Consider the following 26,008-nt stretch of genomic DNA (forward strand, 5'->3'; position numbering starts at 1 on the left):
TGTTTGCTGTATGGTTATATTTACTCCCAGGAGTCAGTGGTTGTTTTCTGGTGTGGTGTTTCATTTTCTGATTAAATGTGTGTTATAGGTCTCACATCTGTAATCCAATCATCTCATTGAGATTCATGAGTTAGCAGAAGTTAGAATTTGATTTTAAGACAAGACAGAGAGCAAATATGAGTTAAGAGACTTGTTTAACTCATGTTTATTTATGTGCTGTCCTGAAATATATGAACCATATTCATATTCAACTGCATCTGTTGTTCCAACTCCTGAAGAAATACTTCTCACACTTGTAAACATTCTTGTGACCTGATCTCATGGTTGTCTTTGATATGGACATGAGATCAACAGAATGAAACGATCCTGTGGAAAACTTCTACCCAATTAGATTCAGGGTATATTTGGTTGATATCAAGGAGCTTATAAACCTTACATTGTTTACACAACCCAGTTTCTCTGATGCACCATGATGTCATTTGTGCTATTTTTCTGTGGTCAGATTACTGTTTACCCTACATTTGATGTACAGTTTATCACACATACTGTATATCCAAAACACATGAAACCTTTGATGCTATATGTATACACTATATACATCATATAGAGTTTATTCTGCCTCATGTAAATTCTTTCTATGTAACATACATCAGTTCCCGTGAACAGTGATACATGACTTTATAGTCAAGGGCAGCAGGGTTCAGTATGACCTGCTCTTCATCCGGTACTGCTCAAAGTGCCCCATGCAGAGAGGAGATGAGGACAGTATAATGATCATAATAATAATTACAAGAGGACCAGAAATTGCACTTCCTGTGATATCTGCTCGATAATGACCAGTTATGCCTGGACTGATATTATAAAATATGAAATGGGAGACTATTTCAGAACACGAGTCTACACTGCAGGATACAGTTATTAATCCAAAAATGGATCCCAAATGTATGTAATATTAACAGCAGCAGTTAAATTACTTTTTACTCAAGTGGGTTTTCTAATTGGCAAATGTTACATAACTGAGTCACTTTTGAATGAGAAACACTATCTCCACTTTTAAGCAAGTCTGACTTCCAGGTACTTTATCAGCCACTGCTTGAGACACTAGGGAAATGAGGGAAAACAACAGAAGGCATAATTTGTCCCTCCAGCAATCACATAATTAGAGAAGATATATTCAGATGATAAGACAAAGAAATTAAATTGTGGCCAGTCTATCGCAGGGCAAACACTCAGAGACAAATCAGTCACACTCCTATTCACACCTATGGGCAATTTAGATTTTCCAAATGACCTAAGCTGCAGGTCTTTGGGGGTGGGAGGAAACTGGATCACCTGGTGGAAACCCACGCAAAGAACCTTCTTGCTGTGAGGCAAGAGTGCTAACCAGTATGTAAAAAGTTTCACCCTGTAGCTTTAAATGAGCACAAGACTTGAAGCTGTGAAATATTACTACTTTCAGGGACAGAGCGGCCACTTAGCCAAGAGAGGCCCCAGAGGAGATAAATCAAAGGCCCATCCCTGGGCACGGCACAGCTATTGGCTCCCGGGGCACCTAGCTGTTGGGTTAAAAACTAATGGCTGATTGCACACCATGGCATCTTGGCATGAGGAACAATTCAATTTCTCTATGATGAATGACTGAAGTTAGGTGGATCTGAGACATCGGGCTGAATCTGGCTTCAAACAGCCAGACACTACACCCAGCAATAAAGCAAAGGCCTAAATCAGGTTATGCAGTCTGAAAAGCATCAGGCCATACTTTTTGTTTTTAAACTAATGCAGGTGAATCAGTCCAGTGTTATTTTTCAAGTCAAATTAAGGACGGCTTTTGAACACAAAACAGTTTTTTCTTTTTTATCCCAGGCGGCCCAGGACAGGGTTGTGTGTTTGTGGGGTTGTGTGACTGTTGGGATGGGTCGGGTCTTTGGGTGGGATGTCTTCTCTTTGTTTTTCTCTCTCCCTCGTGTGTCCCCTTCTCCTTTTTTCTCTCTTTCTCTTCACCAGAGCCTAGGATGCGATCTGTAGCCGCCGAACCTGCTGTTTGACAACATCCTGTAAAAACTGTACCTATCAGATCATCACATCAGCATCCCTGACGTCTTCCTGCATCCACACCACTGGGCCATTTTCTCAGATTGTCATGTCAAATGCCTGCTTTATTAAAACCACACAGCTGGCTAAATAGAACAGTATCAACTGATGTGGAATTAAGCCTTAAAAATCTTTTTTCACAAGGTGTCTGTGGAAAGGGGGCAGAGCAAGGGTTTTTTCTTCTTCACATTAAAGCTTTAAAAAGTTGCCAAGATATAAAGAGCTGTGGTTTCATTATTAGTTTAGTTGTTTAAACTGTTTCATTATAAAACCACATATTACAGAATCAAATATACGGTCAAAAAACTGTGTTGCATCCAACAGTGTCAGACTACTAAAATAAACAAGAGAGGTCGTTGAACTCGCAAAATGATGTCACTACAAATGAAGTAGCAGTGATGCCACACTTAACAGACACTGTGCATGCTATGGGCTGGATGCATGGGCTGTCCCAGTACGTCTGTGCGAAGTAGGAGCGGTAGTTCACCGAAGTAGGAGTCAGTTTAACCGTACGTCATTATTCTAACTCAAAAACAATCATACGTGGAAAAACCCATTTAACTGAGCGAACTGATTTGATCGCTTGCTAAACTGTGGTTTATGAACGTACAGCGTGTGTCCCGATGTCCCACTCTGCGTATTTACTTCCTGAAGGACAGTGTGAACTCTCAATAATACCGCGTGGCACTTTGAGACAAAAAAGTGATCGAGGAGGGGCCTGCGGCTCAGATTTCCACACAAGCGCGACCCTTGACTCGCTGACGAACGTCCTATCTGCGTTGAAGCTGCGCGCTTGCGCTGCTCTACAAACCCACACGCCGCGCTGCACCAATGACGGGAGCGTATCCGCATGTTTTGTAAATCTGATCTCGAGCTGTGGGAAATATGCGCCGAGGACTACCCCAGCATCCTTCCCAGCAATAGGAAAAAGGAAAAGCCAAACAAGCAAAAGTTTTCCTCTGACTGGCGAAAAGAGGAGTCGACATGGATGAAAATGAAGTATGTTTGCGTGCTGGTAGGAGAAGTGTGGCGAACTAATTCTTCACACGGTGAAAGAATGATAACCTAAGCTAGCGGCGCGTTGATTCGTATGATAGGAGAAGTAGGAAAAGTTCCAGTGGGAAAGTTTGGAGCAGGGCTGCTATGGCGCGGGAGGCTGAAGACACCGGGATGGCGAATACGACAAAGATGAAAAGGCAAAGAAAGAAGAAAAACAAGGAGAACAAGACGAGGGTTGTCCACGCAAACATACTGTATGAGCAGGCCAAAGGAGAGGAGAACCCAAACCGGCACTACGCTAACAACAAGATAAAAACCACCAAATACACTCTGCTGTCCTTCCTGCCAAAGAACCTGTTTGAACAGTTCCATAGGTTTGCGAATGTTTACTTTGTTTTTATTGCATTGCTGAATTTTGTCCCAGTTGTCAATGCATTCCAGCCGGAGCTCGCCTTAGCTCCTGTAGTTTTTATTTTATCTGTCACTGCCATCAAAGACCTATGGGAGGACTACAGGAGACACAGGTCGGATAAAGAGATCAATCACATGGACTGTCTGGTTTACAGCAGGTAAGTTTGGATCACCCAGCCAACACACACTCATGTCAGCTGATAGGCTTAGATTGTTACACACTTCTACAAAAAAACACAGAGAAAAGGAAAAGCCAGGCACATTTTCGTGACTTTGTTCCTTTTTTGCTGGCTGACCTTTGTGTGTGACCTGGCTGTCAGTGCCTCGGTGAGATATTCATCATTTGTGGGCTCAGGATGGCACGAAAAGTCTTGTTGCAGGCCTCAGATTTGAGCCTGGCTCACAGATGAGGAATATATCACGTGTAGACACCAGCCAAGCACCTTTCACCCCTCCAGAAAGACTCCAGTTTAATTTGTCACCCACCATCCTGCCCACCTCTCTGTCAGATAGGTGTCAGACAGCTTTTTCTGTAGCAGTAGCACAGCTGTTGCCTGTTTGCTGTCAGTATTTATTATAGAAACCTGGGTATCTATCGAGCTGTCTGGTGCTGAAAGACGTGGTGTCCACCTATATTCCCGGATCAGTGTGGAGAGTGTGTGTGTTTGGCTAATGAAAAGCAGCACTGTGGCCCATGTACAGAGCATAATTCATCCTCATCAAAAGGCTCAGTGTTTACCGGCTCCACAGTTTTAGCCGAGTCTTTACCAGAGTTGTTCTGTCAGGGTTGGACATAATTGAATTTTCTTCTGCTGTGGTCAAGATTGTGCATAACATCTTCTCCTTGGTTGACTGGGCCAAAGCTTAAAGCTACACCAGGCATTATCTCAGTTTGTCACTGTTGGATACACAGAATTAAAAGTTTTCATTTGAAGTTTTACCCGTAGACAAGCCTTGATAAAGTCTGTCGTCCTGTAGTAATATATCTTTGTAACTGACCCTACACTCTTACACTTATTTTGTAAAATTGTTCTTTATCTTAATTTTTTCCATCCTAATTAGTAGGATGGTAAGAAGATAAATACACAAATACAGAGGGCCAAAGCTGGCACAGCCTGGGATTGTAACCTATGACTCTCCTGCTGGGAGGCAACAGAACCATGCTGACCTAAGAGAACAAGATAAGAATATTATGATTTAATTGCCTAACAGAAGTTGGAAACGCGTTAGAAACGTGTTTGGATTAGAAGCAGATTGTAGCCCAGAGCATAAAAGTGATCTCTCTTTCCCTAAGGTTAGTGTACGACTTTAGAACAAACTGATAAAATATATGGAAAATGCCATTATGTTCTAATGTTAGGAAATAAATGGTAAACAAATCCTGCATCCAGATGGGCTCAGGTTCACCGGGTTCTTCCCCGGGCCATGGTGCAGCTTTCCACTAAGTTTGATCCAAATTGTATTAGAATCTTTCTGCTTAAAAACATTCTTGGCAGAAATAATTAATGAATTTCTTTGAGTTGAGAGAGCTCTTATTTATCATAAAGGAAATTCCTATTTTTGATCAAAAATGCTAATATTTACAAAGGATGAAGGATGGACATGCAGCTTATCTGCTGGTAGATGTTCTCTCTGTGTGTCAGGGCTGATTTACCAAAGAGCAGTCTATCTGTAGATGTTGGCCCTTTAGAAAGACGTAGACAATAACTTAGCTTATTTGGAGCTTCATAAATAGAATGGACTTTGGTGATCATATAGCTTCTTTAACCTGCTGCGGGTTTGGGTTCTTGTACTATAAATTAAAAGGTAATTTAATACGACCACTGACAGTTGATGCGATTAGAGTGCAGCAGAAATTCATTGAACTCAAGCGTTGAGGTAGCCAATGCCCTCACTTAACCTTCCCTGTTTGTTTAGAGAAATACTTCACATAGTTGTTCATCTGCTCCTCTTTTGCAGATGTGATTGGCTTCTGTATCGCTCAGAAATAAACTAACTCAAGTAAACAGCCGTATAATGAAGCAAACTATTAATACTGTTTCTTACACAATACAATGTTACCTGGCATGAGTTTAGACATTCCTGAAACAGAAGGAACAGACGTGCTGGGAATTTCCTCCTTTCAGGACAAATGCACTGCTGGCTGTTAATGGGAGTTGTAAACGGAGCAGAAACTATATGGAAAGAATGAGTAGGTTTGTTACAAAAGCAGTCATATTCCTACATACACAGTTTGGTATTGAAGTCTAAACTCAGTTGTTCGGTTCTTGGGATTGTTCCTCGCGATGTAGTGGAGACAATTTAACAAAACCTGTTATGTATTTATTTACATTTGGCTGCTCAAATACTGCGTTTTAGCTTAGAACAAGCCCAGGCTGAAAAAAAGCACATCTTAAAGCATAAACATGTATGTTGTGATCATTAATACTTCATCGTCTCCATAGACTCAGCTTCCACATGTTATATTGTCAGTGAATCTGAAGTGACAGGCCTTCCCTCTACACTGCTACTGTATCTCAGTCTGTATATAAAACTCTACTGTTGATTTGTTTCACTTATATCCCAGGACAGTTGTACATTTTCAGGCTATCATCTAATCTGCCCCAAACTATTGGCTGAGTCTTTGTTGTTAGGAATGGGCTGTTATGAATAAATAACTGTATTTCCTTTCAGTTTAGGGCTGTTGTTTATAGCCAGACTGATGTGCAATATTTAACGTATTTGCAGCCAGAACTATGAAACTGTCCATAAATAAACCATGGTGACCTTTAATAAAGTCTCCTGGTTATCCTTCTGTGTTTTTAGACACTTAGAGGGATGAAATGTAGCCATGTTTTCTCTTACATTTATGACCTGATTCATAGTGTTGGACTGTAGCACTGTAAACTTGTTTGCCCATTGACATACATTTAAAATAGAAAGTGCTTGGGATACTTTTCTGAAACAATGTCTGCCTTTTGGGAAAGACAATGCTGGGTCATATGAGTGGGGTCTTTTCTTCTCTGTGGCAGTCGTGTCTCTGAAGTCCACAGTAAAAACCATTGACCTACAATCCAGATCTGTATACTTGTCTGTATAAGCATAATGTCATATTGGAGTTAAAGGTTGAGGACAGCTATGTTAGTCAGTTGGTTGATGGTGGAAACAACATGTTTGCCCTACTGAGTCCCATTTATTTGGACTGAGAACTTTAGAAGTAAAACCAGTTTACGTAAGTGCGTCAGCGCTTGGACCAGTTGGGTACAAACAATGCTGTAATATGGCTGTGTTTTAAAAAAAAAAAAAACACAACAGTTTATCATTTAAAGGGGACATATATTGGTTTTTATGTTCTTATTTTGATTAGGCCTCTATTTTTAAATGTTTGTGATCATGCTTTAATCTGCAAAAAACACATTCAGTACAAACAGGTCTTTTTTTTTAAAGTACTGTCTCTTTAAGGCCCCGCCCCCAGAAGCTTTCTCTGGTCTGATTGGCCAGCTGTGTCAGGCACGTCCCAGCAACACATGACAGAGTGGGAAACACAGATGTTGGCCTAACACTTGCTTGCAGTCCCTGTACTTTACGGGTTTGTGTAAACAGCTAAAGACAGAAGTGAAGGACCAATCAGAAACGAACCTTTGCTTGCAGGGCCGTATAGATTCCTCCTCTTGAATACAATACAATCTATAGGCCCGAGCTTCACGTTTTACAGCTTCAACAATGCTCAACACAGTCACTATATTACACTTGAATGAGGGATAATACCAAAAAGCGCAAGATGTCCCCTTTAATATGATTTTTGCAAATGACGGGTCTTATTACATCTTCAATACAGGAGTAAGCTGAATTTAACATTTTAAGCATCAATATCCTTCATGAAATAAATGTTTCCCATCATTCAGTTTCACTCAAGACAAATAGACGCTGTTCTGTTTATAGCACTGCAAATTATTTTAAACAATGGCTCCATATCTTTAAATTGCAAGTTACTCCAGCTGTGTCCCCTCTCATTGCTTTGACAGAGGAGAAAAACGCTATGTGGAGAAGTACTGGAAGGAGATACGGGTGGGAGACTTTATCAGGCTGCGATGCAACGAAATCCTCCCAGCTGATGTTCTGCTGCTGAGCTCCAGTGACCCAGATCGCCTGTGCCACATTGAGACGGCCACGCTGGACGGAGAGACCAACCTGAAGCAGAGACAGGTCGTACGCAGCTTCTTTGACCTGGTGAGACCGCTGCTGCTCTCCTCATGTTTCTTGTTTCTCTCAGACATCGGGCTGTGCTGTAGATGTTTACTTGTTGCTGTAGTGAGGCAAACCCCGTTTAATTGAATAACACTGCGGTCAACAGTACTTCAACCCATGACATCATTAATCCAGTTGTGCTTGATCGTCTTGAAGACCTTTGGCACAAATCGGAGATGTGTTAGATGTTCAATAACAAAACATTTACACGCACAAAATTGGTATTTGTGGTTTCTTTTGAAGTCTATAATTTTCCTGTTTTACCAGTTAAGCTGATTAGCATTCAGAAATCCGTGTCCTTATGATTCTGTTTGTAAAAGTCAGTCAGGCATTAGCTGCTAAAGAGTGTGTTAATCCTGTAACACACACCACACACAGGATTACTCCACCATGCTGCCTTGCTCATGGTCAGAATGAACTTTTGATAAACAAACTTGACTTGGATGTGAAGGGTTTATGAAGCAACAAGTCATAGTTTGCAACTTCTTCAACGTTTACTTTGCTTCCTGCAGTTTGAAGAATGATGTCATAGTTCAATCCAGTGCGTGGTCAGTCGGAAGTCATTAAAAGATCTGACTTTATATATTTATCCCTTTGATTTTGAAGTAGTATATCTATCTATTCATATTGATATAAAGCTATTCAACCCCTCCGAGTCCAAGTTCAGCTCAGATGATGAAAGCTGACCGGAGCTACTGAAACCATATTCACATTTCATTTGGTAAATACGTTTGAGCTAAAACTGAAAGGTTTGTTCTATTTTGTCAAAAGGATAATTTAGTCTGAAACTGAACTGAACAAGCAGCTGTATGTTCTATTTGCAGGATTGTGATTTTGACCCATCAAAGTACAACAGCACAATAGAATGTGAAAAGCCCAACAATGACCTGAACAGATTCAGAGGCTACATGTGAGTATTCTCTTATTTATTCTCTTATCTATCCAGTACTTTGCCTGATAGTCAGCCATCAAGTGTTGCCTGTCTGAGAACAACAGTTACAGCCCATGTGTTACTTTCATACATGTGACTCACATTGAAAGGTTCAGTTTTAGTTTTGACTTGCAGTGACATTTTTTTAAGTTCACCTCCAAAATGGAAATGATGTGAAACCGTGGTTTGTTGAAGACCCAAGACTGCCCAACTTATAATTAGGACTTAAACAGTTTTTCCAAGCTACAAACACATGATTGGCACATATAGGATGTGGTTGCATGGTGAGTTTGTCCATATGCATCTGGAGGCCAGGATCAGGTTCTTCTTCTTCTTTGTCCCTTGAGGGAAGCACATGTTCATTGTGGTCTTCATCATGACCAGGAGAGGTAGAATGTTTAGCTTCTTACTGAAACTTGGGTTACTCAGCCAGAATTAGACACTTTCTCAGTGAGTGAGTGAGCAGAGATGATGTCCGTGATGTCTATCAGGGCTCACTTCTTCTTTCACTCCTAACTGATTTTTGAAAGATGACACAATCCCCTGTGTACAGGCAAGTTTGTGGGGTGCAGGCTTGACTGTCACTTCAGTGATTCATTACACCACACTTATCTCTCCAACAAGTGCATTTAGGGGTCATTTCCTTTGAAGTTCAGTCGTATCTGTTCCTCTACATGGAGCATGTTGTGTTTGTTTACTGCTAAGGAGTGTCTGCATTTAAATATGTACTGAAATGCAACGCAACAGGTTCTTTGAGTCTAAATAGTGTTCTTCTTCGGGTCATTTTAGAAGTTAGATGCTATAAAAAGTGTCACTCTTGTTTGTTGTATTATATTGAGCTTGTCATGTTTGTCAATGGGACGGCCGGCTTTATGTGAGTCTTTCCAAACTTGGATGTGAGCCAGATGCCGGTGTCTGCTGAGTGTTTAATTTTCCCCGGGGGCTGAGACGTGTTGAGTATGTTTGTGTGAGGCAGATGATGGGAGACGTCCTTCAAGCACACAGTCCAGCAGCACGGCTGACCTGATGGCACATGATTATGACATTTATTCTGTGCTCTGAAGGAGACCAGATGCAGTCAGCGTTCAGTTGCCAGGCTACAGCGGAGCGCAGGGCACAGTGGTGGAGGTGAGGGTGGGGGGTTGGGGGGCGGGGGTCTTGTCTCAGCTGTGTTTTATTACATTACGGGCAATAGCACCAAGTCTAATCTCGCTGCCTTGCTGGGAGAGAAGGCGCTCTCTCTCAGAGTGTTATCAATTTGTTGAACAGTGTGAGCAATGAACTAGGACGAGCTGTGAACCACGGTTAACGGCTGCACAGAGCTCAGGGACACTGTTATTAATCTATAATGGTAGTGACGTGTCAGTCTGCCTGCTGTCAGAGGCCAAAGGATGAACATTAGTAAACACGCTGACAGATGCATGATGCTGGGAAAGCTACACAGAGATGATGAAGCGTGGCTCCTGGCTAAAGGTTGGACGCTGTTTGAATAACACACTTCTAATCCTTGATTTAGTAATGGGATTAAGGCTGATGTTAAAAGCTTGGCTCTCTAACACAACAGCCCCATGACAATTTATGGCTCAACAACTCATCCCAGATTTTGTAAAAGAGGAGTTTGAACTTTCTTGGTGGGCCGGTTCACGTCGGCTTATTGATCCAAGCTCTTTGTCGTTCCTCTTAATGAGCCTGAAAATCTCCCAACCTAGATTGTGAAGCAGATCTTTGAGGTCAGTGATGAAGTGGTGAATTGCCTGATTGACTGTAAAGTCGAGGGTTGGCTGTGGAGCGGCAGTCAGCTCTTCTATATTAGAGGGAATTTGTGCTGAGCTAAGGGCTCTGGCTGAAGGGAACCCAGGATACTTAAGAGCATGATCGATCAAGGCACTCAGTGGAATAAAGTGTTGTCTGGAGTTGGCTGCTGTTATGCTATACACTACACTGCCTTTGTCCTAGAATACACCCCCGCTCACTAGCTACTGTATATTCATTGTAATCTGATGTAAAGACAGAATCATCATGAGCATTTCCCAACATATCTTCAACAGAATCCATCGCAGTGGCAGAAGAGATGCACTTTACAAAGAGAACCTGCTGCTGAGAGGCTGCACCATCCGCAACACAGAGGAGGCAGTGGGGATAGTTATCTATGCAGGTTAGGACCAAACGTCTGCCTGTCATCGCTCATGTTTCACCTCCGCCTGCTCCCGCTAACCCCCCCTACCCCCGGTGTCTCTACAGGTCATGAGACTAAAGCCATGCTGAACAATAATGGCCCACGCTACAAACGCAGTAAACTGGAGAGACAGATGAATGTAGATGTGTTCTGGTGTGTCATCATCCTGCTGGTCATGTGCCTGTTTGCTGCTGTCGGTGCGTAGCAATCAATTATTAAGCATTCATAGAAAACATTAAAATGACAGACTATTAAACATGTACAGTATGTTCACAGGAAGTGTGCTTCAGTGATGTAAGAGCTTTGTTTTGCTCTTATTGTCTTTGATTTCTAGAGAAAGAGGGATTCATGTTTAGATGTTGTTCACTCTGCTGTTATTTGTGTCTATGTGACATGTTTGTATGAGTTGACCTTGTGCTGCTGCTGTTCCAGGTCACGGGCTGTGGATGTTTCAGTACGGAGATAAGAGGCCTGTGTTTGATGTTCTCAGTCCAGACGGGACGGACATATCGCCCATCATGTCAGCCATCTATCTCTTCCTCACTCTGATCATCGTCTTTCAGGTACAGAGGCGATGCTTCATCAAACTGTGTGTGTGTGTGTGTGTGTGTGTGTGTGTGTGTGTGTGTGTGTGTGTGTGTGTGTGTGTGTGTGTGTGTGTGTGTGTGTGTGTGTGTGTGTGTGTGTGTGTGTGTGTGTGTGTGTGTGTGTGTGTGTGTGTGTGTGTGTGTGTGTGTGTGTGTGTGTGTGTGTGTGTGTGTGCGTGTGTGTGACATTCACTCAGAGACTGTGTTTATGCTTCATTCTCAAAAATAACCTTTATATTCCTGCAAAAAACTGTAACTATCTGACAGTTATTGATTTGAGTTAATCTTTTAAATGTCAGATGTTGATGCTAGCTCGTTAAAATAATGTGAGGTGACGGCTCAAATAAATACAAAAGCATTAAAGATGGATGTTTGGTTGTATATGTCTCATAGTTTAAAGAAGGAGACTCCCAGTGAAGCCAGACTGCTCTTTAATATAGTCTCATATAAACATAGTGCTCAGGCTCAGGGTAGTAAATAATGCTGAGGCTCATCTGTCCTCCCAGTGCCATGACTCATTCTACACAACTCCTCCCTGGATGTTAGTGGGAAATGTGGAGTCAAGATCACTGCCCCATACCTCACACAATGCAGCATGTAGTTCTGTAAACAACACCCTGTTACCAGAATGAGGATGACTTCAAGTTGCATTAATAGAATTCTGAATGAAAACAAATGCATCCTAAAAGCTGCAGTTCTCCAAAAAGGTTTTAGGTTGATACAGTTTTGTTTTGCAGTATTTACAGATACGTTAAAACCTGTTCATTGTCTTTACTAACACACGTTGTGTCCTCTCACAGGTGCTGATACCCATCTCCCTTTTTGTGTCGATTGAGATTGTTAAGATCTGCCAAGTGTACTTCATCCATCACGACATGGATCTGTACGACGAGGAGACAGACTCTCACCTGCAGTGCAGGGCTCTTAACATCACTGAGGATCTTGGCCAGATGCAATATATCTTTTCTGACAAGACAGGCACCCTGACAGAGAACAAGATGGTGTTCCGTCGCTGCACTGTGGCAGGGGTGGAGTACTCCCATGATGCCAATGGTGAGAGGAGCCAGTAAACTTTAAACACAGTCCCTGCGCTATAAATACAATGTTGTAGTCAGCAGCCATTGTCTTTTAAAGGGGTTATGCCTTTTTTAGAAATGTGATTGTGTAATATAGGAGGGGCAACAATGTCAAAGCCAGGCTGTAGGATGAATCCAAAGATCCTGGGCTGCTCTGAAAGCCTTGTTTAGTATTTGGTTCCCTCCTTATGTTTACATTAACATACATGCTGAGACAAAACCATAAAGTGTGTCAGCATGTGTGTTTTATAGACTGTTGACTTTACCAGCTCAAGCCTGACATGGCTGGCCAATCAGAGCAGGCTTAGGATGGGCACTCAGACAAACAGCACTGAAAACTCTCCCTCAGTGTGCCCAATAGTGCTGCAGCACTACGGAATAGCTCAGAAACAGCCCACTGAATAGAGTAGACATGGATGTGTGTATGATGTGTGTGTCTGTGTGTTACTCAGCTAGAAGACTTGCTATGTACCAAGAGGTGGATTCTGAGGAGGAGGAGTGTATGTCTCATGGAGGCACGCTGCCCAGGCGAGACAGTGTGGCGAGCCATCAGAGTGCTCGGGTGGTGCTGCGCTCCCACAGCACCAAGTCTCATCGCAGGACAGGCAGCAGGGCGGAGGCCAAGCGAGCCAGCATCCTGTCCAAGCACACGGCCTTCAGCAGCCCCATGGTCGGTGCTTCACTGTCCCATCATCATCATCATCAACATCCTCTCTGCTGTCTGCTCCTCACTGATAACCCCCCCCCCCCCCCCCCCCCCCTCTGCTCAACAGGAGAAAGATATCACTCCTGACCCTCAGCTGCTGGACAAAGTCAATGAATGCAGCAGTCAGATGGACTTCATGCGGTTCCACAGCCAGCCCATGTCTCAGCTGCCCTCTGACCTCTCTGACATCATTGATTTCTTCATCGCTCTCACCATCTGCAACACTGTGGTCGTGTCTTCACCCAACCAGCCCAGGCAGAAGGTAAAGCTCACTGCAACAGATTAACCCTTCGCTCAATAAGAAAGACAAAAGCCAGACCAATATAATCTTTAGTAATTAATGAAGTTGTTGTTTTGGTTTGATATGCAGCCAGTTTGTTTATTTACAAGGTAACAAATGTCATCACTTTTTGATTGAATGCATACAGAATAATTCAATATAAGCACCATTTACACTACACAATAGTAAGTGACAATTCAAATAACCTGGATTTTGCATGAATTAGTCATCCGATGCAGTTTGAGCACCCAAATCACAACACACACACACACTCTACCTGGTCTGAAAGTGTGTGTACCTTGCATGTATCACAGAGAGAAGAGACGCCGGTGGCAACAGTAACCTCTGCCAAACTTTTCTTGTAGCTGCTGATCAGATTTGCACAGCAGTGAGAAGGCTAGTTGGATCATTTGCAGTCCTCAAAGCACTTCCATCATCTCAGCATGCGGCCCAGCCCGGCTATAAAACAGGTTTAATGACAAGAACACCAGGAAATTCTGCTGGAGCTTCAATAGAGTCCAACAGAGTTTAATCTACAGATTTCCTTCCAAAGCTAACATGGCGGTGTCTCTGCTGCTGCATGGCTTTGTTTGTTCCTTTCTCTTCTACCCAGCACAGGAGAAGTCTCCACCTTTTGATTCTGTGCACATTTTTGTATCCTTCTCTTTTCTTTACACAAAAGCACAACCTTAACAATACACAAACCCTTCAAAGTAATCAGGAACGTTTCTTTTATGTGCAGCTTTCAGTGTTTTATTCCCTGGACCTCTGGCGAGCTCGGTCCGGTCCCCGTATCCGTGTTTTGTTATGTTTGAGCCTGGGTGTGGCTGTCCAGGTCAGGGCTTCTGTCAGGGGTGCTATCACGCTGCAGCACTATCACTCCCTGTGCATTAAACATAAACTGCCACATTATTTGTGTTTCCCTGTATTTCAGTTTGGAGGTTATCTGATAAGGTGGGAGGAAATATCAATCTGAGAGGAAGCGTTGCCTTTGATGCAGCATCCTTTCTGCTTTCTTTATAGTTTTTATTTGTTTTCCCTTTGTGCCCCAGTAATTGTAGACATTTTATTGTGATGCCCTTGTGGCTCACCCTGCACCTGAATGATTTATACGTGAGAACAGATGTTCCTGCTGCCAGGAGAGCACAAAGTGAGTCAGTCTCTGCTATTGTACTGCACCACCTTGGGATAAAGCACTGGCTCAGGCTTTAGAGTCAGAAGGTGCAGCATTGTCGTCTCCTCTGTTACTCCAGATCTGCTACAGTCTCTGAATAATGTGCACAGGTCTGGAAACACTCTCTGCTCCTTTTGACTCTCTGATTAAATGAGTTCTCCTCTATTCAGTTGTGACCTTTGTGTCCTCCAGGTCCGCATGAGGTTTGAGCTGAAGTCCCCAGTGAAGACCATTGAGGACTTCATCAAACGCTTCACCCCCAGCCGCCTGACCTCCGGCTCCAACAGCAGCAGCTCCTCCAGCCTCATCACCAACCGCTCCTTCAACAGGGGCTGCTCCAGTGTGCTGTCGTCCCCGTCTGCAGAGAGCACGCTCACCAAGCTGGATGAGGAGAGGGCGGCCGGAGGTCTGGGCCAGGCCTTCAGCCCCGTGCCTCCCTGCTACGACAACAATGCTTTGGTTCTGGGGGAGGGCGAGCTGCGTTACGAGGCAGAGTCGCCCGACGAGGCCGCGCTGGTCTACGCCGCCAGGGCCTACAAGTGCTCCCTGGTGGGACGCCTGCCGGACCAGGTGACTGTGGAGCTGCCTCATCTGGGGAAGTTGAGTTTTGAACTGCTGCACACACTGGGCTTCGACTCCACCAGGAAACGCATGTCTGTGGTGGTCCGACACCCTCTGACGGACCAGATCACTGTCTACACTAAAGGAGCAGACTCTGCCATCATGGACCTCATCAAACCTCCTGACACAGGTGAGCAACATACAGGAGGCTGAGAAGGCTTCTAAAGACAGTGTGTGAGTGAAGTGTGATGGATATGATGGCAGGGCTGTGTACATTGTGTTATTGTGTGTTGTGCGTTGCTGCGGGGCCAGGTGTGTGTTCTGCCTCGGCCCAGGTGCTGGCTGTAGACTTCTTTCAGCTCAGGCTTGCTTACAAATCATTTGGTGGAATCTTCACATGGCACCAGCTCACATGTTTGCAGAGAGAACATTTTCTCCTCTCACAGTTCAGTCACACATGATGGAGTGCTCTCAGGTCCAGCTGCTCCAGTTTGGGTCAGACGGCTCTGTGCCTGAGCTCCGGCCCTGTTTATGTGTCAACATGCCTGCACAGGGAGGAGGAGGAGGAGGTCTTTGTCTTTATATAGGCTCCACCACACTCTTTCATGCTTCCCACTGATGTAAAGGTATAAACCAGCATGTTGCGTAACAACAGTGTAACTTTGTTGTACTGTATTTTAAGAGTAAGTCGCTGCCAATGGACTGTTTTGATTGGTCACTGAAAAAGAAAAAACCCTCTGGGCCTCCTTGCATATGTTTCTCCTCTACAATCTAAGCGTTGTTCTGTACTTTTCAAGTTTTTTTTAAACGTCCTAATGGTAAAGGTGTACGGCTTCATTAGTATTCCAGGCACACAGAACTACAGAGGCACTTTTCACTAATGCTCTGCACACACACACACACTCACCAGACATCTGTCCAGGAGAGCTTAGCAAGGATAGTTTGTCGCTCACAGATTGAAGGATTGCCATAACAATATGAGAGCTCTGCCTTTGAAATCCAGGGTTTGAAATCCATCCATGAAGTCGGCTTACACAAACTGGCCCTGACTTATTATGATCAGGGTTTCTCCTCAGGGTAATGGTGTTGGGTGTGTGTGTGTGTGTGCTGTCATGCTGTGTGGGTCACACACTTACTCCAGGTGCTTGGTTCGCGGCTCCCTCCTGTTCATTAAAGGCAGCCACTTCATTTCATCAAAGCGTTTGGCTTCACAGGAAAAAATGGTTTGCAGTGTAAATAGTCTCTAATACTGAAGGAAGACTATTTAACTTCCACACATCAGTGGAGAGAGGCTTCCTTCCTTCTGTCGTCTTTAAGATGAAGCACAGGGCTTTTTGGAGGAATTCTGGATTAAAGTGTAATTTATTGTACAGATCTTTCTCTTGCTCGTCGTTTTAATGTCTAGTATTGAACGAAGCATGAGCTGCCATTTACATAAGTTGTTCACTTAGTTAAAGCCCAGTAGAGGCTGAGTCCTACGGGACGTCCTCACCCTCACACCCCCTCCCTCCCTCTGTGTGTCTGCGCTCACTGTCTTCCATCAGCTTTTATGGCTGAGTGGGCGGGTCTTCTCGGACAACGCAGTACTTTGTTTCACCGTTTGGTAAAGCAGCAGCCAATTAGAGTGCAGTATGAGCTGGGCCTCCCCGTCCACACACCGGCCTCCATAATGGCTCCATTCAGGCGTGCAGGGAGTGTTTGAGTGTCACTCTAATAACAGCACACACTGAGGTGCTGGAGGGAGATGATAGACCTCAGGGGCTTAGGAGTTGGAGACTTCTTGTTTGTCCTGACGTAACAGACGTCTCACTCCGGCTGCAGAGGAACAAGTCGTAAAGCTAGTTCCACCTTAAATACAGAGTTCACAGGTCGTATAGGTAGAAGCTCCGCCCTGTCGATCCATTTTAGATCTCAATGGCACTACAGACCTGCGGATTAAACTTCTCCAGTCAAAGTTTGTGTATCCAGAACCTTATAGCGAACATAAAGAACATCATTGTAGTTTAAGGTGGATTTTCCGCTTTTGGGAGGAGGAAAAGTAAACAGTGTGTTCGGTTCCACCTGCACTTGTAATACTACACATTACAGCTATTTGTCCAAAAGGAAAAGCTCATTCTGTCCTTAAACCACTTCCATTCTGACACAAATATCATTCCATAGTGAAACAAACACGCCGATCTAGAGAGAAACTTTCATCTGATCTGATCTCTCCTCATAATAAAGTGGGAAATCTCATTTTCTGTTCAAATTCTTGAAATTACTCACAGTTTTGTGTTAATTTGTTCTCCTCAGTAAAAATAATTATGTGTGGCTTTGCATGTGAAGCAGTGCACACCAAGCTGTTGTGTTATTAGTGAGATTACAAGGCTGGCAGTCTCCGTGTTGGCTGGTGTCAGCAGCAGACTGTTAAAGCCAATCTGTTTGTGTGCTCGCCCTGCCAGAAAGACACCCGACATGCTTCAGGGAGACGTTTCCCCTCCTTCCACATAGCTGCAATATGGAATATTCACTCCATTTATATTCCAAAGACATGATAAAGATGTGAGGTCACACATGGACCTGGTTAGAGGTTTGAGAGTTAATTCCTCTGTTAAACACAGAAGCCTGTGGCCGTCTGAGGGAGAACCACCTGCCACTTGTGCCAGATCCTTGAAATCAGCGTTACTTCATCTCAATTCTTCTGTCCTTTCTTCTCTTTTTATGCAAATCAGGAAACTCCAGAGGGAAACGCCAGAAAAAGATCATTTACAGGACCCAGAACTACCTGGACCTGTACGCTGCAGACGGCCTGCGCACACTGTGCATCGCAAAGAAGGTAACAGGAACAACACGTGTGTTATTTGTGATGTTTTAAAGTAAGAAGCTAATTGTTTATCACTGAGGCTATTTGGAGGTTTGGTTTTGTAGCCCAGCTCAGATTATTACACAGACCAACTCCCCAAAGTGACTCAGCTGCAATCTGTGCCACTTCTCCAGCCTGTTAATTTATGCTCTCACAAGCCGGGGCTCAATATATCTCTGCTTTGGCCCGACTCCTCACCATACTGATGGAATAAAACACCTTCTCAAGGTCTCACATTCTCTCTAACATCCCACTGCCGTATAGGCAAAGTAGGAGCTCCTCCACTGTTTCCCCTTTAATACAACAGACTGTGTGTGTGTGTGGCTGTGTGTGTGTGTGTGTGTGTGTGTGTACAGGTTCTGAGTAAGGAGGAGTATGCGTGCTGGCTGCAGCATCACTTAGATGCTGAGACGTCCATCCAGGGAAGAGAGGAGCTGCTCTTTGAGTCGGCCCTTCGACTGGAAACAAACCTCCATCTTTTGGGTAATCATGTTAATCAATCAAAGAAGAGATTGGATATTTTTCGAATGATGACGATTAAACAGTGTGTCATAGTGTGTTTCCTTACTAGTTCTTCGCCAATTTCAATGAAATAAGGCATAATTCTGCCATGATAGACTGTCAATAGGTGCAAATACCAACAGGATCCCATGGGTTAATGGGTCCCAATAATTTTGTCCAGGGCGTTATCATTACTTTTATTATTTTAAATAATGTGTTGCATCGGAAATCAAAAGCAAAGTGTCGGTTCTATTGAAATATGGAATAAAGAATGGTGGGTGGATGGTGTGTGTGTGGTCGTAATGGAACAGTACCAACACTTTTATCCAGGTAACGTGCTCACCCATCAACTCAAAAACCTCAAGCCTGTGATTTGTTTCTATTTGCCTGGTGTATTCATGTCCTGATGGAGAGTCTCATGTCTCTGCCTGCAGGAGCCACAGGCATCGAGGACAGGTTGCAGGACGGCGTGCCTGAAACCATCGCGTCTCTACGGGAGGCTGGCCTGCAGATATGGGTGCTAACAGGCGACAAACAAGAAACAGCTGTCAATATTGCGTATGCCTGCAAGCTGCTGGAGCCCGAGGAGGAGATCCTAACACTCAATGCTGATTCCCAGGTGAGCTTCAGATTCAGCAGCTTTGATTTTACAAATTCACACATGAATCAGATTTGGTTTCAGGCTGCAAACTTAGTGTAAACAAAGTCTGTAAATGCTAGATATTAATCATTGTTTGTGATACGCTCCTGTTTCCTTTGATGAAAAATGGTGGCAAGCATGTATTCAAATCGTTTACTTCTGTTCTGTTGGTTCATGTGGCATCCAGATGTGGAGCAGGTCAGCTAGTTCATTGTTAAGCCTGTGTGTTGATGGTGGACCCGCTCTGTGCCTGTCTCTGAAACAGGAGGCGTGTGCGTTGTTGCTGGAGGAGAGTTTACACTACATCCAGGCCAAATTCCTCTGCAGCTCCACAGACCAAGCTGCAAAGGCCTTCAACACTAACTTTGCTGCCTTTGAGATCTATCCCACTTCGTCTCCACCCTCCTCCTCCTCCTCCACCCTCTTCCACACCACCCCCTTCATGGTGCACCGGCTGGGCCTGGTGATTGACGGGAGGACGCTGGCCTATGCGCTTGATAAGAGTCTGGAGGATAAGTTCCTGGCTGTAGCACGGAGCTGCAGGTCTGTGCTCTGCTGCCGATCCACACCGCTGCAGAAGAGCATGGTGGTCAAACTGGTGCGGAACAAGTTGAAGGTCATGACTCTGGCCATAGGTAAGACACAGCATACAATCTGCTTTCACCCACACACTCATACACACATACAAATACTCACCTGTGTCCAACCACCTGCAGACGTGACCCCACCCTAGGGTCAGCGTCCCTTTGGCTAATTATTGCTATTATGATGTTTGTTGGCGTGGATCAGTAGTTGTGTCATTTCTGCAGAGTATTAACAAAACTCATGAAGTTAAGGAGGAGCTGACAGTTGGCTGGTCTCCACTTCAGAGCCAGTAAAGAGAGGCTGTAGCACCAGATGATCTTACTCAGGTGTGTTCATTAGCTGTAGCTGTACCTGTGCTCTGTTCCACTGCACTACAAGCCATCCCCTAGCTTTATAAACAGTTTTCAGGATGAGTAGCTCCTCCCTTACTGCTCTCTGTTGCATTATGGGATAATTGTGTACATGGCGAGCTCATAAAGACACAGTAAAGAGTGCTGGACTAAATCCTATTGTATACTATACTATTTAGCATTGAAGCGGTGAGAATTCCTCTTTAGTTTCCATGTGAGAGCCGGCTCTTCCCGGTGCCTCTCTGAGCTCAGCACACCTGATTTAGCATCAGAAGGAGTGGGCGGCTGTAAAAATCTGTAGAGCTGTGAGTCACAAGCGAGTGCAGATTTAAAGAGCGAGCAGACGGACAAAACCAAACCCCTCCAGGCCGAGCTGAGAGGTAAAGGCAATTTTTAGCAGAATCACCCCGAATAACAAAGCACTTGTAACGCCACAATATCAGGAGCTTGAATACTAATCTGCTTGGCTGAGTTATATGCATATATCTTTATTTGTATGAAATGACAGAGAGTGCAGCCTCTCTACCTGAGTGGATGTTATCAAGCATTTGACATTTAACCACAATCTCCCCAAACTTAATGATGCAAGACTCCCACTTAAAGGTGCAACGGGTCAAACCTGTGTCTTTACTAACAAAGAGTGGCAGAAGGGAAATTCATTATCCAAATTTGACTCAAACAATGTCAAATCAAATGTTTCAGCGCTGGCACAGCTGCTTTTCCAGATCAGCTACCTGTCCAGGAAGTATCCAACCAACTGCATCATTATTCAAACTCCCTCCATCTTAGAAACTCTGCAGCAATGTTCACAACAAGTGTAGGAGATGTGTTGTGTTGTTCAGGGGTCTTATTTTAGAAACACACACACACACACAATGACAATGGAGAGGGCCAACACGTGTCTGAACACATGCGGCCCCCTGCTGTGGTGTTTAGGGTTTTGTCTTTATAAATGTATGCAGATTGTGTTTCTTTATTGCTGTGGTGGCTTTGAAATTTTTTGTCCCGAGAATTGCACACTCATCTCTCACACACACACACACACACACACACACACACACACGGCCCCCACGCTGTGCCCACTGAGGGGAAACAACCTGATATCCAGGCACCTCAGTAATGTACCATGGTGTTGTAATGAAACTGTGGCCCAGCAGAGGTGACACAGGGATGACAGTGTGACTTATGATCCTCTCCTCAACGCTCACTATTTATTTGTTGCGGCCGCACTCGGGAGGATGCCACTTCTGCCAACCAAGCGCTTTTCTGTCATTGCTACGTTAGCGGGAAAGTGGAGAACCAGACGAGAAAATACTGCAGCTCCCCCAGCAATAATGAGGGAAATCTTCAGTAATCTTTTCTTTTACGTCCGCGTAGGGAAACCAAACGATCCACAAGCTCCGGCGTCATCACCGGCTATCAGCTGGTTGTGTAATGTTCTTAGTGTTACAACAGCAGGAGGGTCAGAGCAGGAGTACAGCCAGGGGCACGGCTCTATGTTCATCATCAAGGTCTCTCTATATCGTGGTTAGCTTACATTTTACACTTAAGCTACAACAGAATGCATGTAAAAGTCTTTAAGAGACGTAAAAGTGTGACCATGTTGGGTTCTTTGTGTTGTGAACATGAAGCTGCTCTTCCTCATAACAACCCCAGCACATTTTCCCTTTAGTAAGAGAGTAGTAGTTTGTGCTGAAGGCGGCCGGATGCTTCAGTTGATCAGCCTGTTGGAGAATCAGAGCTTGCATCTCTCAGGCCTCCTCCTCCACTCAGGCTCGGCCACGTCACGCAGCATTCAGCCCTCTATGGAGAGTTCTGAAAGTTGGGCAGGGCCAGATTTCGCTCTCAAGTTCTCTTTTTGTGTAAATTTCAACACTGTGAAAGTGAAACAGTTGAGGCAGAGCTGTTCCATCCATCTGTATCCTTGTGTGTGTGTGTGTGAGATCATGTGGAGTCTCTGTCAGTAACTCCTCCCCCTAACCTGAGGTCAAAGCTTGTGCAGTTTCCCAGTTTATAAGTAAATCAATATAACAGAAGGCTTTGGGCTTTTAGAAACGTTATGAACACGTTTACCTTCTCACTTCAGTTGGAAGTCCTGGCATTGGATTCAGCAAACTTAACTGCACTCTGTTCTGCTGTTCAGACATCCATGATGGGAAGCAAGAGAAGGAAGGAAGGAAAGAGGTTTTCTACAGAATCATTTAAATTGGATTCTGGATTCTTATCTTCTTATCTCCTTGTTCTGTGGTTTAGTTTGGGATGCGACCCAAATGAAGGCAGCACACAGGAGCAGGTGTCAGCTCTGTCATCTTCCTCCTCACACAGTAACTTCCTCTTCCTCCTCCTCCTGATGTCTCAGGCCCATGAGCAGAGGAACGCTCTCATGTTGCCTTTTTAACATGGTTTTGGTTTGCTTGAAGGTTTTCAAACCCTGATTAGAGGTCAGGACATGTCCGTATACAGTAACAGTCTATATGAGTGTGTTGGGTCATACTCAGAGATATTGGAACACACATTAGGCTTCCATATCTGTGATTCTCCTGCTCACACACACTCTCACCTCTCATCTCCACCTCCCTCCTGCTTTCAGCCGACTCCTCCACTTAAGCACTGCTTATTATTGTGACAACATAACTCTGCCTGCCCACCAACACTTCATGTCCCACTTCACCACCTGTGGTGACAAAAACACCGTCCACACTTCTGAAAGTGTTGCAAAAAAACACAAAAAAGCCCAGCTCATCAGCCGCCGCCGCCGCCGCCGCCGCCGCCGCCGCCGCCGCAGCAGGTCTGACAGCTTTCACAGCTCTCAGCGACAAATGGAGGCGACAGATGAGCAGGTAGAGGACACGGGTGTACGGAGAATCACACACACACACACACGCACACACACACACACAGAGAGACGGTGTAATGGCTAAAGAAAGTGACAACAGTGTGAAGCCATGATTTTCCTCCCACATACCACACAATGTAACACAGGGAGGTGTGTGTGTGTGTGTGTGTATGTTTGTGTTTTCCTTCCTCCACTCTCCTAAATCTCCCTCTTGTAATTTCTGTCTCCCTCCAGAAAAGCGGATGAAACTGAAGTGAGGCCCTGATTTGGGTCATCTTGTTATAGGAGGAAGTGTTGCCGCCGCTCTAACACGTCTCCCTCTCCCTCTCTTTGTGTGTGTGTGTGTGTGTGTGTGTGTGCGCGCCTCTCTCTCATCATTAATCCCAGGCGACGGGGCCAACGATGTCAGCATGATCCAGGTAGCTGACGTGGGCGTGGGCATCTCGGGACAGGAGGGCATGCAGGTGAGGAGACATCCAGGAGGGGACGTCCGGGAACAGGGTGGGACGGGGTGGGAGGGGGTGGGAGGGCACGCCACTCTGAGGGGATTTGAAGCGGGCAGTGAAAGACAAACGGCCGCAGGATGAAGGATGAGGGAGGAAGAGGAGGGAGGGTATAGCTGAAGGTGTGGGAGGAGCCGAGGGTTCTGTTGTGGGCTTTCATTACGCTTATGCACGTTTCAGCCTAATGTAACTAACTGACACACACACACACACACACACATAAAACAATGAGTCCTCTAAACAGTCTGGGCGGCCTGGTGCTGCTGAGTCAGACTCAGTCGCTCGTCCTGCGTCCTGCAGAGGAGCAGTTAGACTTTTATTGCCGCTTCACCTTTAAACTCCATCCCCAGCTGCTGGGCTCACACATCCCCGTCTCTAAGGTCACAGCTAAGGTAACAGCCTTGGCAATGGCAGCGGTGGAGAGGAGCTTGGATGACCCCTCCCCCTTCCCTCTCTCTCTCCCTCTCCTCCTCCCCCTCCTCCCCCATGCACATTTCACTCCAGCACCGTGTTCCACAAAGGTGATCTTGCACAGCGATGATGTAGATTCCCAATTAACTTCCCAGGGAGGCGTTGCCGGCGCACTGCAGCGCATCACATCTGTTCCACTGCTCTGTTCAAAGAATCCTGTCCTTAACCGGGCTGCTAGATTAATCACCGTTAATCAAACGTAGCCTTAATGAGGCAGCAGTCACTCCTCAGGATCCCACGGCGTGCTGAGGTGTGCGTTTCTCTGCCCGGGCTGCATTATGATGAACACACCTCTCCTCTGTTAGCGGCTCGCTCCCCATGAAGTCGTTTAAAGTCCTTTATTACAACGCAGCAGAGAGTAAGCGGCAGTACATCCTGGGCATCTGCTGGTATCTCTCAAGGTGGCAGGTGATGCTGAGGGTGGAGATGCGTCACCCAGGGTTACCGCTGTCATTTGAACGGAAGATATAAAAGGACTTTGACCACAGGGAAGGTTTTGGTTTGGATGGTGATGGATGAGACTGAAAGCTTCCTGCCGCTGAAGCTATGAGTCCCAGCAGACGGAAGACCCATTTAAGTGTTATTGCTTTGGAAAGATGATCCCCACTGCAGACTCATTAAAGCCAGGCTGAGCCATTTACTAATAACCACACGTGTCACATGTGCGTGTGTGAGGGAGACTGAAGGATAAAGGAACAGCAGATCTAATGCCGTATTCGTCTGTTTGTGTTTGTGTTCTGCTGCAGGCGGTGATGGCGAGCGACTTTGCCCTCCCACGCTTCTCGTATCTCCAGAAGCTTCTGCTGGTCCACGGTCACTGGTGCTACTCCAGACTGGCCAACATGATTCTGTACTTCTTCTACAAGAACGCCGTAAGCTTGTTCCACCACACACACACACACACACACACACACACACACACACACACACACACACACACACACACACACACACACACACACACACACACACACACACACACACACACACACACACACACACACACACACTCAAGCTCAGCAGCCAGGATCTTGCAGGAGAAGACTTCTTTGTTATTAAAAGAGAACATGACTGCAGATGCATGAGAGTTGACCCACGCACACACACACACTTCCCTGTAGTTGTGCTGCAGTGACACCGTCCTCAGTTGATCCATGCACACACACACACTTCCCTGTAGTTGTGTTGCAGTGACTCTGTCCTCAGCTCTGTTCTCTCTCTTCTCCCCTCAGATGTTTGTAGCGCTCATCTTCTGGTATCAGTTCTACTGTGGCTTCTCAGGTTCGGCCATGATTGACCAGTGGTATCTTATCTTCTTCAACCTGATGTTCTCTGCCTTCCCACAACTCATCACCGGCACGCTGGACAAAGACGTGTCAGCAGAGACCCTGCAACAACTACCTCAGCTGTACACTAACGGCCAGAACTCAGAGGTCAGCGCCGCCGCCGCCTGTCAGAGAGAAAAACGGCCCTCATTCATTTAGAGTGTCAGAGTGTCAGAGTGTGTGTGTGTGTGTGTGTGTGTGTGTAGTCGGGCCCAATGTCAAAGCAATAAGAACAAACTGAGAGGATCATTAATAAATGATTTTTCTAATAATTACATTTGCCCAGTTGATTTGATAAAGTTCTTTAAAATGAATTTTATGCCCTTAAGACATTTAAGAGTTCAGACTTCTTAATTTACACAGAATATTGACGTCTTAATCTGAAAATGCCTCCAGCTTTTTAATTGATTACATATCTAAGTGTGGTTACAGTCATAATAATAATATCACTTACAGGGAAACATATTTATTCCAGTGAATTACTGAAGCCCAGCTTTATAGATTTCCCAGTTTCAGGTGTTGTTATTCCTCAGGAACCCCAGACCCCCGACCCTCACACACACAGAGTTATGAATGTGACTTTAACACTCAGCCTCATCCCTGACTCTTCCTCTCCTCAGGAATATAAGCCATACATGTTCTGGATGAACATGATCGATGCTTGCTACCAAAGTCTGGTCTGCTTCTTCATCCCCTACTTTGTGAGTCTGGATCCATTTCCCCTCCCTTGGCTCTC

The 26,008-nt window shown here is 44.9% G+C and overlaps 1 protein-coding gene across 1 annotated transcript in view; it reads left to right on the forward strand.

Annotated features, from left to right (window-relative positions):
- Positions 1 to 2,979: 2,979 nt before the first annotated feature.
- atp10a (ATPase phospholipid transporting 10A) overlaps positions 2,980 to 26,008 on the forward strand; it is a 28,723-nt gene continuing 5,694 nt past the window's right edge. The window contains exons 1-18 of the mRNA XM_076148643.1: positions 2,980 to 3,659; positions 7,506 to 7,710; positions 8,553 to 8,638; positions 10,708 to 10,814; positions 10,901 to 11,032; positions 11,268 to 11,398; positions 12,223 to 12,475; positions 12,951 to 13,168; positions 13,272 to 13,466; positions 14,851 to 15,409; positions 17,931 to 18,034; positions 18,418 to 18,544; positions 18,997 to 19,181; positions 19,468 to 19,837; positions 23,361 to 23,437; positions 24,694 to 24,819; positions 25,180 to 25,380; positions 25,893 to 25,973. Coding sequence (XP_076004758.1) covers positions 3,235 to 3,659; positions 7,506 to 7,710; positions 8,553 to 8,638; positions 10,708 to 10,814; positions 10,901 to 11,032; positions 11,268 to 11,398; positions 12,223 to 12,475; positions 12,951 to 13,168; positions 13,272 to 13,466; positions 14,851 to 15,409; positions 17,931 to 18,034; positions 18,418 to 18,544; positions 18,997 to 19,181; positions 19,468 to 19,837; positions 23,361 to 23,437; positions 24,694 to 24,819; positions 25,180 to 25,380; positions 25,893 to 25,973 — 3,582 coding nt within the window. The 5' untranslated portion in view covers positions 2,980 to 3,234. The remainder of the gene's footprint in view (positions 3,660 to 7,505; positions 7,711 to 8,552; positions 8,639 to 10,707; positions 10,815 to 10,900; positions 11,033 to 11,267; positions 11,399 to 12,222; positions 12,476 to 12,950; positions 13,169 to 13,271; positions 13,467 to 14,850; positions 15,410 to 17,930; positions 18,035 to 18,417; positions 18,545 to 18,996; positions 19,182 to 19,467; positions 19,838 to 23,360; positions 23,438 to 24,693; positions 24,820 to 25,179; positions 25,381 to 25,892; positions 25,974 to 26,008) is intronic.

Source organism: Genypterus blacodes, unplaced genomic scaffold (assembly GCF_046128005.1).
Source record: "Genypterus blacodes isolate CSIRO-AG114 ecotype Tasmania unplaced genomic scaffold, CSIRO-AGI_Gbla_v1 ptg000041l_1, whole genome shotgun sequence".
Lineage (NCBI taxonomy): Eukaryota > Metazoa > Chordata > Actinopteri > Ophidiiformes > Ophidiidae > Genypterus > Genypterus blacodes.